The 14,698-nt window shown below is 45.3% G+C and overlaps 2 protein-coding genes across 4 annotated transcripts in view; one reads left to right on the top strand and one right to left on the bottom strand.

Annotated features, from left to right (window-relative positions):
• Positions 1–856, bottom strand: part of LOC117650398 (alpha-1-macroglobulin-like) — a 104,873-nt gene extending 104,017 nt beyond the window's left edge. The window contains exon 1 of the mRNA XM_034393810.1: positions 627–856. The gene's annotated coding sequence lies outside the window, so the exon portion shown is untranslated. The remainder of the gene's footprint in view (positions 1–626) is intronic.
• A 7,135-nt stretch (positions 857–7,991) lies between these two features.
• LOC117650393 overlaps positions 7,992–14,698 on the top strand; it is an 83,343-nt gene continuing 76,636 nt past the window's right edge. For 2 of the 3 annotated variants that reach the window (XM_034393799.1, XM_034393800.1), the window contains exons 1-2: positions 7,992–8,056; positions 9,742–9,861. In XM_034393799.1, the coding sequence (XP_034249690.1) occupies positions 8,005–8,056; positions 9,742–9,861 (172 nt within the window). In that variant the 5' untranslated portion in view covers positions 7,992–8,004. Of the gene's footprint in view, positions 8,057–8,834; positions 8,965–9,741; positions 9,862–14,698 lie in introns of those variants that run through there. The other variant, XM_034393801.1, reaches the window with a different exon arrangement.

The raw sequence follows: 14,698 nt of genomic DNA, 5'->3' as shown, positions 1-14,698 counted from the left end.
GTCGGCCTGCCTCCGCGGCGACGAGGTTGAGGACCGTCCAGAGAATCGTTCATTAATCACGCTACTGGTTTTTTTCGACACTATTTCTTCCTTCAGGCGCATGCTCAGTTTCTTTGCGACCGAGTTACATTTCACCGTATAAAGCAAGTTTTCTACACACCACTGGTAAAAGTAAAGGGGCGTCTCACTTTCATTATCGCCCGAAATTTGCGAATTTTAGCGAACGGTTCGGATGTTCTGGGAGACGGAGACGGGTTTTCCCAGCGCGCATGACTCACGCGGCAACGCGCACTTTGTGGACGTGGAGATAGGCGGCGCGGCGGCGGAGAGGCGGAGTAGGGAGCGGGAGGCGGAGAACGGAGAAGGAAAACCGATGGAAAAAGAAGACGAAGAAGAGTAAACAGCAGGAGGAAGGTGAAAAAGAAGAGGGAGGGGAGTGAGTGGCAACGAGGCAGGCAGAGCTGGCTGCATGCGAAGAAGAAGGCGGTCTGGGGGAGGGGGAACTCTGAGGCAGGAGAAGGGGCAAGCGTAACACTGACCAGCCCGACGCCGGCAAGACCAATATAGTACTGGCCGTGTGCGGCGGCTCTTATTTATGCCGCGGGGACTGTCATCTCACAACTTACCGTGATGCGGCCGCCAGTCGAAATCCTCTTCTCGGACGAAAATGCAAAGTCGAGTTGGGTGCCGATCCGCGCGGGGCGGAGTGCGGCGAGCGACTGGAACCGAAAGCACGCCGGGGCCGAAGGAAGGAGGAGAGGGGGGCGGGGACTCGATGACGTCACTGGCGCCTGTGCGTCGTCACTGCAGGGCCGCCAGCGCACAGCACACAGGCTTGCAGCTCGCGATCTGAGTGAGCGTTAGACTGCGCGAGCCCAGAGCACGCTGCAGGCCAGATGACGCAGGGCGGTGTGTCTCCGTTGAGATAGCAGTGGCAACAAGAGATATCGATAACGGAAAATTCTGTAATTTTTTTGCCAAGATTCTCCGTAGCCCGCTTATTAATAGTCTCCGCAGGACCGTACAGCCTTCTCCGTAGGACCTGGAAGACTGCAATTGTAAACAATGGCCTCAAAATCATGCCCCATATGGCATAACACTGATTTAAAATGATTTACGCCCTTGGGAAGGGCGTTCAGCCTTAGTTTGGGAGTAGTATTCTCTGAGAAAACCTTACAAACTATTTTGGGCCATACAAAGAAACGTAGTTTGTATAACAAAGTATTTTAAGCATACGTAAGCTTACAAAGAAAATACTTTGTAATTTACGAACTATTTCTTCGTATAACAAAGTATTTTAGTTTGTTATACGTATGCTCAAAATAATTCGTAAGGTATTAAGAGTGTTGTCTCAAAGTTGATCGAAATCATCTTAAATGCCTTGGAAAATTCGCGATTTGAGTCGAGTTAAAACAGTCTCCGCGTCTGATCCGAGGCGGGCCTTCGTACTTTCTCAACGAGCAATTCGTCTTTGGACCTTCCTTCAGCATGCCTTTGTTACGGAGTGCGATTATAAGCCTTAGTTTGGGAGTAGTATGGGGTACTTTCGTAGAATCCTGAACCGGAAGCAAGCAGACCAGCAGACGCCAAATTGGCCGGAAACTTACCTCTCTTCGGATCCAAAACTATAGCCGAGCTGTACAAATATTGCTCGCCAAACACATATGCACTGCAAACAAGTATCCAACAACTGTTTATGTTCAAGTGTGGCCGATACGTTTGATGAACGTCTCTTTCCCATGTCAAGTTTGGATCTACTTCCGCCAACATGGCGTCTGTGTGCTTCCGGTTCAGGGATCTACGAAAATACCCTATTGTCTCAATGTTGATCACAATGGTCTAAAATGCCTTGGAAAATTGGTGTTTTTGGCCGACTTTCAGCAGCCACTGCGTCTGATCCAGGGTGGGCCTTCGTACTTCTCCAACGGGCAATTGGTCTTTAGACCTTCCATTAGAATGTTTTTAGCAGATGATACCTTTAGTACTTTAAAACGTACCTAGAACAATATAAAACACTTAAAGGTGTCAGCTAGCTTTTACTCGAGAGTTCAGAAACCAAGGCTGTATCCTAACAATAATGGGGGCTGGCTGCCCGGGCGGGCTGGTGAGTGAGTGAGGCACAGCCTGCGCGACGCATCGACAACTCCTCCTCCGGGTACAGCGCGAGCGGCACCGGCCAACAATGCCCTCCCCCCTCTCGCACAGTCCCTCCCTGGGTACAGCGCACGGAACAGCAACAATGCCTCACGGCTCGGCACGGCTCAGCGCGCTCGAGGCACGGCGCGGCGGTGCAAACCACAGCTCGGCTCGCACCAACACTGTCCAGCTCGCTTAGGTCTATGTATTTTATTGGGCCATCTATTTCATTTCATACACAATTATGAATAATCCCGAAATACTACCTAGAAGAAAACCAAACGAGTATCATCTGCTTTCATTAACGTTCGTTGAATGATATTTTTGTTACGGAGTGCAATTATCAGCCTTTGTTTGCGAACAGAATCGTCTCAAAGTTAATCAAAACAGTTACAAATGTCTTTGAAAAATCGGTGTGACCGTTTTAATCTCTTTTGAGACAATACTGCGCCCAAATTAAGGGGGCACACCAGTGAAAATGCAGAGGTTTTGAAAATCGATCATTCTGAGAAAAGTAACCTATGTATTCGATTGATATTTTATTCTTGGCTCAAAATTATATCAAAGAAAAGAAAAATGAGTATGGGAGGGTGGGGTGGAGATGGCAAGAAGGAGCGCCAGTGCACAGTGGGCTGAGATCCGTAAAAACGACATTTAATACCATTTTTTCAAAATCATTTTTTGGATTGGCTGTGTGTGAGTTAATGTTCAGAAAGGTCCACTCTTGAAGAAAATGGACATGCCAGCCCAAAAACCTAGCCGTATCACAGTGAAAACTACCCGTGAAAACTTGGTTTTTTACGGTTACCGAGCTAGTGCCGCGGAGCACAAAAATTGCACAGTCCCAAAACCCCTTTCCGACCAGCCAGGGCAAATTTTTTATCCCTGTTTTCGGCAGAATCTATTGTTTGGGTATGCAACTCGAGATGAAGACAGAATGTGGACTCATTTTGGCCTTGGTGGCGTGAGAAGACACATATTTATAAATTTAGGTAAATATGCGAATTTTCATTTATTCCCAATATTCAATTTGAGTTTCAAAGCGACTCCTTCGTGTCCCGAAAGAGATCTATACGCCAAAATGTTCCTTGGACCTTCCTCTACAAGATCCAAATTCTATCAAAGGCTCATCGAGGCTCCTCTCGGATTGCGACGCGTCGAAAGCTAGCTCTGTTCGTCATTTCGCCGCGCCGCCGCAACGACATGTGGCGCTGTTGACGCTGCTGCTTGCGCGCGCCACTGCCACCGCGTCGCCGCAAAAATCAGGAAGTAACGCGCGCATATCTCTGCAAGTTTCTAGGGTATAAGATTTGCATGCAGTGACTGGACTGGACACTGGACAGGTATGTTTGAGTGTTTACGTGAGACATATCCGTGCGTACTCGCTCTGCCCTCGCATCAGACAAGTTTCATTAGACAAGTTTAAACTTTCTGTGCAGTGCTGTAGTTGAGTTTATCTTGGTGTGTCTAGCGATGGCATGTGTAACCCACTGTAAACACCTAAAAGTTTGTCTGAAAACGGCAAAAAGGTTAGAAAACACGAAGTTAGAAACACGGACTTTTAAAAAAAATTTCAGGCTGTTACGGTTGTTACGGATATTACGCATGTTACGCAGGAGTTTGGGGGTGAGGGTGGAGACTTGTGGGGATTCTATTAGCCTTGCACTTCCTGTTCGACAAATTTTACATAGGATGTTACTGTTTTGTAGGGTAGCTAGGACATGACCCAAGTTTCTCGCCTGGAGCTGTACCAAATTACTTTTGTTGTTATTATTTACTGTTTTGTTGATTTCATTTTGTTTTTATTTTTTCCTTGCGATGAACTTATTTTGACTTGTCCTTGGCTACCAAGTTGATAATGTGGTGTTAAAATAAATTTATGAACACTTTTTGGTCTTATTTGATGAAACCCGTCCTCTGAAAATTTAGACACATAGTCAGATCGATAGAGCGGCTCAAGACGAATCGATTGGTACTAGTTTGACTGCTGTAGCACAATCCGTTCGGCCACAGTCGAATTAAATGTCACATTTCGCTCCCTCAGCCCACTGTGCAGTGCACTTCATTTTTCTGCCATCCGTCTCACTCCTGCCACGATTCCGCCTCTCTGGATTGAGCCTCGAGCACGGGATTTGAAAATTTCTCAACAGGACACATGTGGCTATGGTCTGAACCACGGGTATGCTAAAAGAATAATTTTGAATTTGTTATTTCAGAAGGCAAAAATAGAAACAAATTTTTTAACTAATCTTTTCGCGCTTTCATGGCTGCTGCTTACGTTCTATTCATGGGATGGCCATTTCCGAGGTTCAGACCATAGACGCAAGTTTTACAAACATTTTGCCGCAAACCGCATTGAATTATCTCAATTTTAGCGCCCGTGAGAGTGGCACAAAGGTACAAAAAGGGTGTTTTGAGTAAAAGGCCTTTAAGTAGAAACATAGATTTGACGTGTTTTTTGCCGATTATAAATGCGCCTTTTCACGTATTTTAGTTCGGATGTCCCTTTTTACAACTGCGTTTGGGTGGTTCAAGGGTTTTGCAATTGAACTTTAAGTGGAAAACCTAGACGTTTACATTTAGCAACTTAAAAAAATGTGCACGACCCAAAGTTATTGGAATTTAGGGGTGGGGTTTGCGGCGTTCGACTCGGGATAAATAGAAGAAAAATAAGATGAAATAAAAAAGAAGGCCAAAATTCGACGATTTTCACTGGTGTGCCCCCTTAAGATGGACATTCGCACACCGTAACAAAGGCAAGCTAAAGGAAGGTCCAAAGACCAATTGCCTGTTGGAAAAGTACGAAGGCCCGCCTCGGATCAGACGCAGTGACTGCTTTAACTCGACTAAAAACGCGAATTTTCCAGGGCATAAAAGACGATTTTGATCGATTTTCGATTTTGATATCCTGTAGGGCCGATGACTGCTGCTTCCTCAACAGTAGGGTGATTCCGCGCGTAGAGGGCGTTTTCGTGTCCACACCCTCCCCAGAGCGAATTTATTCGAGTGCAGTCCATTTATACACTTAAGAATCTTGTTTGGCACTAGAATAGCTTGTTCCCTTTGTATATGGACTTACAAAGCTAACATGTGACGCGGGAGGGGGGCCAAAAGGGTCGATTTTGTAAGTTCCGTCATGTCCATTCGCACCTTACACCAATTTTGCGGCTCTATAACCCTTTGTTCCATTCAAATCTTCGAATTCCACACACACCCATCGAATCTCTAACTAATTGTGACTATCTTGCTTGAATTTAAAGATCGTATATTGATTGGAACTGAACTTTCAGAACGCGTACTAAATGTCCACCGTACTCCGTTTTTTACCTTAGCCGTTTCAAAGTAAGCTCCAAAAAAACTACTAGGAGTGCTCCCTGCTCAAAACCACCGCCGTATTTGGAATCAGCACGGTCTGTTTACCATGTGAACGGGAGTCGGTGGCGAAAAAGTGAGGGGGGTGAGTGTGCGAGTGGAAGTTGTGTGTGAAATCGGTGGGTTGTAACAATTGGTGTAATTTCCGTATGCCCCTCTCGCTCCTCGTCTTTTGGGTTTTGAAAGACATCCTACACGTGAAAAGATGTGTCTTGACGTCGAACTAGTGTGCCAAACTTATGGCATATTTCTGTGGCGATATGCAGTTGCAGTGAGCCAGAAACACCTGTTTGTAATTTCCGTCAAGCGTAATTTCCGTCATATTTTCAGTAAATTTCGTCATATTTTATAGGGGGAGAAAACGAAAGTCAACTTTTAGCTCACCCACGCTCAGAGTGTCTTCCTGGGGTTCAATTGATGCCATTTAGGCCAAAGTTCGGCCGAACAAGCAAGATTGATAACTTGACTTTCTAAGGTGGCTAAAACGGCCCCTACGCACGGAATCACCCAGTAGAGGTTGATCCAGATGGGCTGCGGTACTCACTTGAAAACACACAATTTAGGGAAGAAACAGTAAATAAATAAGTGAAGAGAACGAACTGTGTGTTGAAGCTTGTGGTGCAAGGTCCAATAGTAAATAATCTGCCCATCCCCGGCCACAAAGGGGTGCCTGATCGCCATGTCACCCACGTTGCCATTTGCCAGGGCCGAGCCAGCGCCTGCCAGGGTACAGCGTAGGCCAGCCTGCTCAACAGGCGTGTCTGCGGGGCTGCCTACCCACTATTTACCATTTCCATTAAGGACTAGGCCACACATGATCGTATGCCATTTCGGGCCCGACACACGCTCGCCTACCCTCTAATACCGCGGTACCGAAAAAGGCGCCGGGAGTGTTATGGGGAGCCTCGGAAGCGCTTTAGACAGCAAAAATACCCCTTTTCGGCCGTTCAATTAGTATGGCCGGAATGGGCCGCGTGCTGGCCAAGCAATGGCGGGGTGTTGTCCGAGGCCGGGTTTGGCCGGAGTTGACCGGGCCCAGGCCGGGTGTTGGCCGGACTTGGCGGGGTGGTAGCCGGGTGTTGGCCGGGCCTGGGCCGGGTGTTGGCCGGGTGATGGCCCGCTGGCCTGGACTTGGCCTTCGTCTAGGGTAGACGTGTTGGCCCCTTTCCCCGCTCCCGGCCGCCGCACAGTGGGACGAAACGCGTAAAAAGCGGCGAGAAGTAGCGTTTTGAAATTTGAACTGCAGGGTCCGACAAACTCTTCGATGTTCATTGGAAAGTGTTGGAAAGGACTCAGCTATGCGTGACACTTGTTAGTTTGACAGTAAATGACACGAGCGAGCTACAGCAGACCGCAAAACATGACACATTTTCAGCTTTTCGTTTACTTATTACAAAAGGTGTAAAGTGTTCGCTCTGGTGGGCGCCCTGTTCAAGATGAAGGTACCATATTGTATGGTTTTAGAAAGCTTACAGCCTCACCAAATGTAATACAGCAGTCAGGTTTACTCTTGGGTCATCCGAGTGAAAGTACAACGCTGTTAAAAGCGTTACAAAATCAGCGTTTGAACGATTTTCACGATGCGATAAGTTGAGTTGCGCACATTTGCGCACGGTTCTGTAGCATGTCGGTGATAGGGCAGCCAGTCCACATTGGCTCCAAGCTGCCGAACGTTTCGGAATGTTTCTTGTTTTGAGGAAATCGCCTCCAAAAGTGAGTTATTGGCTGGCGCCGCACAGTGGAACGCGACGCGAAAAAAGTGGCGATAGTTGAACGAGGCTCCGATTACGGCGAAAATCTCTCCTCGTAGGTTTTCAAGGTCGTGGAACTCATTTCTGATAAAATCCAGAACCAAAATCTCAACGCCATGCGGAACCAGCGTTCAGGTTAGGGGAAACCGTCCATTTTGCACCGATACCGGCAAAAATGTCTTCTCCGGGGTTTTCGAGAATGAGGAACTCATCTCAGACAATATCTTAAGCAAAGTCTTAACGTGAGGGGCGAACCAGGAACTGAACAATTGGACTTCAAGACAGTTTTTTTTAATGTATTCGTAAGAAAAAACAGGTCATTGACTCAAACATAGTGGTCAACGAAAATACGGTTTCCCCCTTACCTGAGAGCTAGCTCCGGACCAGAGGTTTAAATTTTGGTTTTAATTTTATAAGAAATTAGTTCCTCAGCCTAAAAATTCCGAAAAAGAGATTTTCGCCGCAATCAGTGCAAAATGAACGGTTCCCTCCTGACCTGAACACACGCTCCGCCCCTGGGGTTTGGTTTTTTGTTTTGATTTTATCAGAAACAAGTTCCTTGACTTTAAAAACCTCTGAGTAGAGATTTTTGACGCAATCGGAGCCTCCTATAATTATCGCCGCCTTTTTCGCGTTTCGTCCCACTGTGCGCCGTGCCCTCTGACCCCGTAATCGGCCAGCCCCGCGCGGCCACGCTCTGCAGGCTTGTCGCTCCGCAGCAGTAGTGCCCGCGCCTCGCCCGACGATGGCCGCCAAGTCCCTCACTCTGCTCGGCCTTCTGGCCGCCGTCTCGACAGGTGGGCCGTGCCCGGGGGGAAGCAACTTGTGTACCTTGTGCGTAGGGACGATACCCAAACCGAAACGATACCAAGGCCGTTACGACAACAGTTTGCACATATGACTAAAATTCAAAAAGTGTAGCACCTGGAACCAAGGGAACAGCTTTTTCCTTGATGATCAAGGCGTACCGGAGTTTTGTTCCTATATGGACCAGGTCCAAATTCCGCTTCCCTGAGTTTTGTTCTTTTAAGGGGGGACATCACGCCAAAATGATCAAAAATTAGAACTTTTTTTATTAGTGTATATTATAGACCATTCTTTTTCGCGTCGTATGGTGAAAACCGCATACCGAAATTCCAAAAATTGCAGTTTTAGGAGGTTGTGGGCCGCAAACATGCATGGAAAAGCGCCGTTTCCCCTACTTTGACCGCGTTTTTCTCGGAACATGAAATTGCAAACGGTTGCAGGTCTCTAGGGCGCAGTTTTTGAGCTACAACGGGGAGATTTAGCACGGAAGCTCCTACAACTTGCCGCTATGGTGGGTAGCAAAATAATTTGCATTGGTCAATTTTTATAATTTTTTTAACGTTCAAAATTGAACAATTTTGACAAAAAAAAATTCAACATTTTTTTTTTGGTATGGAACAAATACAACTTAAAATGATTTTTTAAATGTGATTGAGGTACCCACCGTAGCCAGACATCTCAGGAAGGCTGTCACCAAATTTCGTTGTTCTAGGTCAAACCGTTTGGCGTCCAGCGCTGCTACAGAGCAAAATGGTCTAACCTAACACTCAAAAATGTGTTTTCAACGAAAGCGCTGTACTGCGCTGGTTGATTGACTTTGTGTTGTTTTTATCTGTTTGTACACTGAAAGTAAACAGATAAAGATAACAGACAAGAAGGCGATACTCTTAAACTGACGGTAACTGTATACTTTACCGTACTTGTGCACTGTTTGGTTAATGTGTAACTTTTTGACTGAATAAACGGCTATTCTGACTAAACCATTTCAGGCCAATAAATGTATGAGCGAGTTCCTGGACGAAAAGTCAACATTGGAACCAGCCTTGGGAAAATGGGTCTTGCGGATCTGTGTGGATCAAGCTCGTGGGCTTCTCCTTCTAGGGAAAATTCCCCACTGGGCTTTGCATGCTGGTCCGAGGGGTGAATCACTAGTGTTCGTGTACAAGTTACCCCGTACTCAGTGTACTCACAAGTTGAAGAAGGGCGAAATTTACTAGTTTTTCGACCGATTTGGCGTTAAGTGCCATTGAAAACGCTACACACTAAATGTCATGGGGCCATGAATGATGCAATTTTAAGCACATCCGGTGGTGATGCAATTTTGTGTCCGCCAGGTGGGACAAATTGTCTTGTGAAAGTACAATTTGCAGCGGGCGTCGGACAAAATGTGTCTCCAGACGGCAACAAAATTGTATCAGCGTCGGATGTGCTGAAAATTGCATAAATCGTGGGACAAAAAAAGTCCCATGACATTAAGTGTGTAAATAAGGCCTTAAAATGTTTACAAATGTGAAATTTATGAGAAAAGCAAGGTGTACTCACCCGTACTCATGTACTCATATGGACACCAGAACGCAGAGAGATTCATCCCTCGTGCTAGTCTCACTGCGTCGAGCGAGTACAAGGGACAGCCTGTCCGCGTCGCAGCGCCGTCTCACGGCCTCTCTGTCCGCAGTGGCCGGCTTGTGCAAACCGTGGGAGTTCCGGTGCGAGGACGGCAAGTGTGTTGGTGGATGGGGGAGGTGCGACGGTGGAAGGCACTGCGGCGACCGCTCCGACGAGGAAGGCTGCAACGGTGAGTGCGCCGAGGCTGGGTCTGCCACAGGGCTGGAGTGGGGCGTGGCGACGGCAAGACGGTCGCACTCGGCAGGGCAATTCCGTGCGTAGAGTGTTTTTTCTTCACGGTCTGAAAATCCGTGAAAAAAAAATTCTTTCTTCCCAGTGCTATTTTGACTCTACACAGTAAAAACGGTTCCTGGCGGTCGTTGGTTTTCGCAGGAACCCCCTCGAAATCACGTATGCTTTCCCCTTTGGCTTCCTGGGAAAACCAGGTTCCGTTTTTGGCTGAGCGATAGCGAAGCCTGTTACTCCAGTGGGGTTGAAAAGTTTTGTCTGTCTGTCGGTCTGTCTGTCTGTCGGTCTGTCTGTCGGTCTGTCTGTCCGCACTACTCCTCCTGAACGGCTCGGCCGATCTCGGTGAGATTTTGCACACTTCTTAGGTATGTCCTTGGCTCGGCACACGCGAAATTTCACCATCCTAGCTCAACTGGTTCAGTTTTTATAGGCGAAAAACACCTAAAAAACGGCGAAAAATAGAGATTTCTGCAGATAGACCACTTCTGTCTTGGAGAAAGGGGGGTCTGGGGGGTGGAGCCCCCCAGCCTTGCCAAGTTAAAAAGTGACAAGGGTCAAGATCGTGTTACCTGTAGATAAAACAACTCTATTTACAATGTAGGGGGGTCTGGGGGGCGGAGCCCCCCAGCATTCAACAAGTTAAAAAATAACCGACAACGGACAAGCCATTGCCTGCCGCAGGCAGGCTAGCGCCGCAGGCCAAGGTAGGTACGCCAGGCGTGGATTGGAGGAACAGGCAGCGAGACATCGCGAAGCCTGTTACGACAAGACGCGGTCTGGCGTAAACCTACCTTGTTATCGGGGCGATTCCATGCCAAACCAACGAACTCTTGGCAATTCATCTCTTCGATTTGCAGGAAACTTTTTTTAGGGGTTGTGATCATTATGAAAAGATTCAATGTCAAAGGGTTTTGCGCTATCTCTCCCCGTTTGGCTGTAATAACATAGGGAAGTTTTCACTTTGGTCAGAATCATGATATTTTCTTTATTTTTCTCTGTACTCACTGAAAGTTTTCAAATAATACATCTTTTCTTGTGCAAATAAAAAACGACTTCTCTTATGATATACCAAATGGTGAGTACCCTTTACACAAACAATACAATTTTGTTCAGTTCCGTTCTTTCAAAATAATATTTTTCATGCTTTGCAAACAATTTTTTTTAAATCTCTAGATTCTGCTCCTTTGCCCCCTACTGTTACTTCTCCTGTGGATGAGGAAATGCCAGAGACCTCTCCCTCTCAGGATGACAACAACAATAGAGGAGGTTTGTACTTTAAATATTGATGAAACTGATAACTTCGTTGTGTCTGAATATTCATTTGAGCTCTCATTGCAGAGAAACGAAGCCATCCTGAGGATGATGAGGAGTTTCTGGCATTTGAACCAGTTGACAAGTCTCCTCATATGGACATTCCACCAGCCGCAACTCCTTGACGTAAGACTATGCAATTTTTCCTCATTTCAATTTTTTTTCTTCTGTTTTGAAGGTTGTTGGCTTTGAGAGGGGACAAGAGAGAGATCTCCCCCTCCTCAAAGAGTGAGCATAAACAAATTGGCTTCTATGTCTGGAGTTAGTAATCTCACTGGTGATGTACGAAATGTGCTCAGAACTGCTCAAGAGTACAGACAAATTGCACTTTACTTCAAGAGGAGATTGATTCTTTCGCAGAGAGTGGGTTTTAAACGAAAGAAGTTACTTAATCAGAAAGCCATTGATATCCTAACTGAAATGTCACCATCCCGGGGAGCTCGATTAATCTTAGAAGGAGAGCTGCGGAACATTAAAAAGAAACCAAGAGGGAGAACATGGACAATGGATGATAAATTGTTTTGGCTTTCTGTATACAAAAGAAGCCCTAGATCCTTTCGCTTCTTGAGAACCTATGTTGTACTGCCAAGTGAGTCAACTTTAAAAAATGTGTTGAAGAGTCTCTGTTCTGTCCAGTCCTCAAAAAAAAAAAAAAAAAAAAAAAAAAACATTGTGAGAGGTTTTGAAAACTTTGGTTCTAGAGGAAAGACTCATTTAATTGCTGACCATGCCCTTGTCTTCATGGCACAGGCCCTGAATACAAAGTGGGTCCTGCCCATAGCATTTTATATGGTTTCCAAAACGTGTCCCAGAACTATGCTTTCTATACTTCTCAAGGACGTAATTACTTCTCTCTCCAATTTGGGCCTTAATGTCGTGGCCAGTTTTTCTCATCAAGGCCCCACTAACAGGGGGCAATTACTGACCTCAAGGCAGAGAGTGGTGATAGTGTCTTTTATTGTGTTGGAGAAACAAGAGTGGTTCACATTTGGGATGTAGCCCATATTTTTAAAAATGTGACAAACAACCTCCTTACTAGTGATGTTGAGTACAAGCCTGGTAAGGTTGCTCGGTGGCGAGATCTTATTGAATTCCTAATGTTAGATAACTCTTTTTGCAAGCTGTCCTCATTGACACCTAGACATTTGAACCCCAAAGGTAGGGACAAAATTAGGGTGGATTTCGCTGCAGAAGCTATAAGTTCGACAACAGCTAGTGGCATGGAACAGTTCTACACAGTGACCAATGGTTCAAAGTTGCCTAACTGCATGACCACTGTAAATTTTATCAGGAAAGCTGACTTTTTTTTTATTTGACAAATGGTCCACGTGCGAGGTCTAAAGAAAAAAAGAGGAGCACCCGAGTTGACATTACAGCTGATTCTTTGCATTTATGAAGAATGGTCTAAAATGTCAGAAGAGCTAAAGCAATGGACATTCATCAGGAAGAAGGATGGATCCAGGCATGTCCCACCCTGTATAACAGGGTGGATTGACAATATTCAGTCGTTAAGATTCCTGTGGCGCAAAGTGCAAGGAAATGGCATGAAGACTCTCAAACTTCGGAATCTCAACCAGAATGCTCTAGAGAATTTATTTTGTTTGATTACGCAGTGTGGTGGATCAAGCTCTGATTTGACATATGATCAGTTCATTGCAGCCATGAAAACATGCTTGATTAGCAGATTTTCTTCTGTTGTTAAAGGAAAGAATTGCTCTGATTATCACTCTGTATTTTTAAGTGATTTAAAAATACTTCTTCAAGTTGGTGCTTGTCAAGGAGCTGATCCCAATGTACCGGTACCTCAAACATCCTTGATTCGAGGTGATGTCCGAGAAGAAGTAACACCTGTGGTGAACAATGCAATCCACAGGCAAGGAGTTTCATCGCAGTTGGCTTCCTCACTCACCCAACTGACCAACACAATTAAGTGCGATGCTTGTTGTGCTCTTCTTACAACGAAGTAAAGAACTTTAGACTCCAATTCTTGTTTGAGTGATCTCTTTCCTTCAACAACATTAATCACTATGTTTATGAAAGTTCAGTCACTATCTGAAAGGAAGTGGAGGTCTCTTTTGTACCTGGACAAGGTTACCGAAAAAGTGTCTTTGTTTTTCAAAACTTCCCTGAACTGGGCTTTTTTGTTTCGTACTGAGCATCAGCAGAGAGATGATATCCTTTCTCAATTTTTTAATATTGTTGCTGAAAACTTGATATCATTGCGAGTTGCTCTTTGCAACAAAAATTAGAAAAGGGGCATCATGAGGTACAGCAGGCAGGTACAGAGTTCAAAAAGTTTTGATGGCCTTCGTCAGGATGAGGAGGAATTGGAACTGCATTCCACAGAGGCCCAACTGCTGGAGCCGGCTGCAGCCATTTTCTTCCAGTGAAGGTTTTAACAAAATTTCAATGGGTGTTTTGTGGTTTAATTTTTCGCCACTGAATGTTTTAAAAATTTTTGTTGCGGAGGACATATTGCCCCAGTAGTTAGACACATCCTCACTTAATCACATCCCAGGGGTTCGGATTATTTAGCATGAGAAATTACATGTCTTGCCATTGAGCGACCAGGCTCAAACTCATCATCACCAGTAACATAGGTTGTTCCTCACATTAAGGGGGCACACCAGTGAAAATCGGCAAATTTTCGCCTTCTCTTTTATTTTATCTTATTTTTCTGCTATTCATCCCGAGTCGAATACCTCAAACCCCACCCCGAAATTCCGATTACTTTGGCTTGTGCACATTTTTCAAGTTGCCAAAAAGGTTATTATTTTTGCATATTTTTGACCAATTGTTAACGTTCAGGGTTTTCACTTGAACTTCAATTACAAAACCCTTGAACCACCCAAACGCAGTTGTAAAAAGGAACATTTTGGCGCAAACTGAACTAAAATACGTCAAAAGACGCATTAATAATCCGAAAAAACACGTCAAATCTATGTTTCCACTTAAAGGGCTTTTTCTCGAAATACCTATTTTGTACCTTTGTGCCACTCTCACGGGCGCAAAAATTAAGATAATTTAATGCGGTTTGCGGCAAAATGTTCGTTACACTTGCGTCTATGGTCTGAACCTCGGAAATGGCCATCCCATAAGTAGGACGTGAGCTGCAGCCATGCAAGTGCGAAAAAATTGGTTAAAAAATTTGTTTCTATTTTCGCCTTTTGAAAAAACATATTCAAAATCATTCTTTTTGTATGCCCGTGGTTCAGACCATAGCCACATGTGTCCTGTTGAGAAAATTTCAAATCCCGTGTGCGAAGCTCAATCCAGAGAGGCGGAATCGTGGCAGGAGTGAAGCAAGGTCGTTGAAAAATGAAGTGCACTGGCGCTTCATCTTGCCATCGCCACCTCGCTCTCCCATACTGATTTTCCTTTTCTTTGACATAATTTTGAGCCAAGAATAAAATATCAATCGAATACATCGGTTACTTTTCTCAGAATGATCGTTTTTCGAAACCTCT

This window comes from Thrips palmi, unplaced genomic scaffold, assembly GCF_012932325.1.
Source record: "Thrips palmi isolate BJ-2018 unplaced genomic scaffold, TpBJ-2018v1 HiC_scaffold_5, whole genome shotgun sequence".
Taxonomy (NCBI): domain Eukaryota; kingdom Metazoa; phylum Arthropoda; class Insecta; order Thysanoptera; family Thripidae; genus Thrips; species Thrips palmi.
Note: the sequence above shows the minus strand (reverse complement) of the source record. Positions and strands in the feature narration are given on the sequence as shown.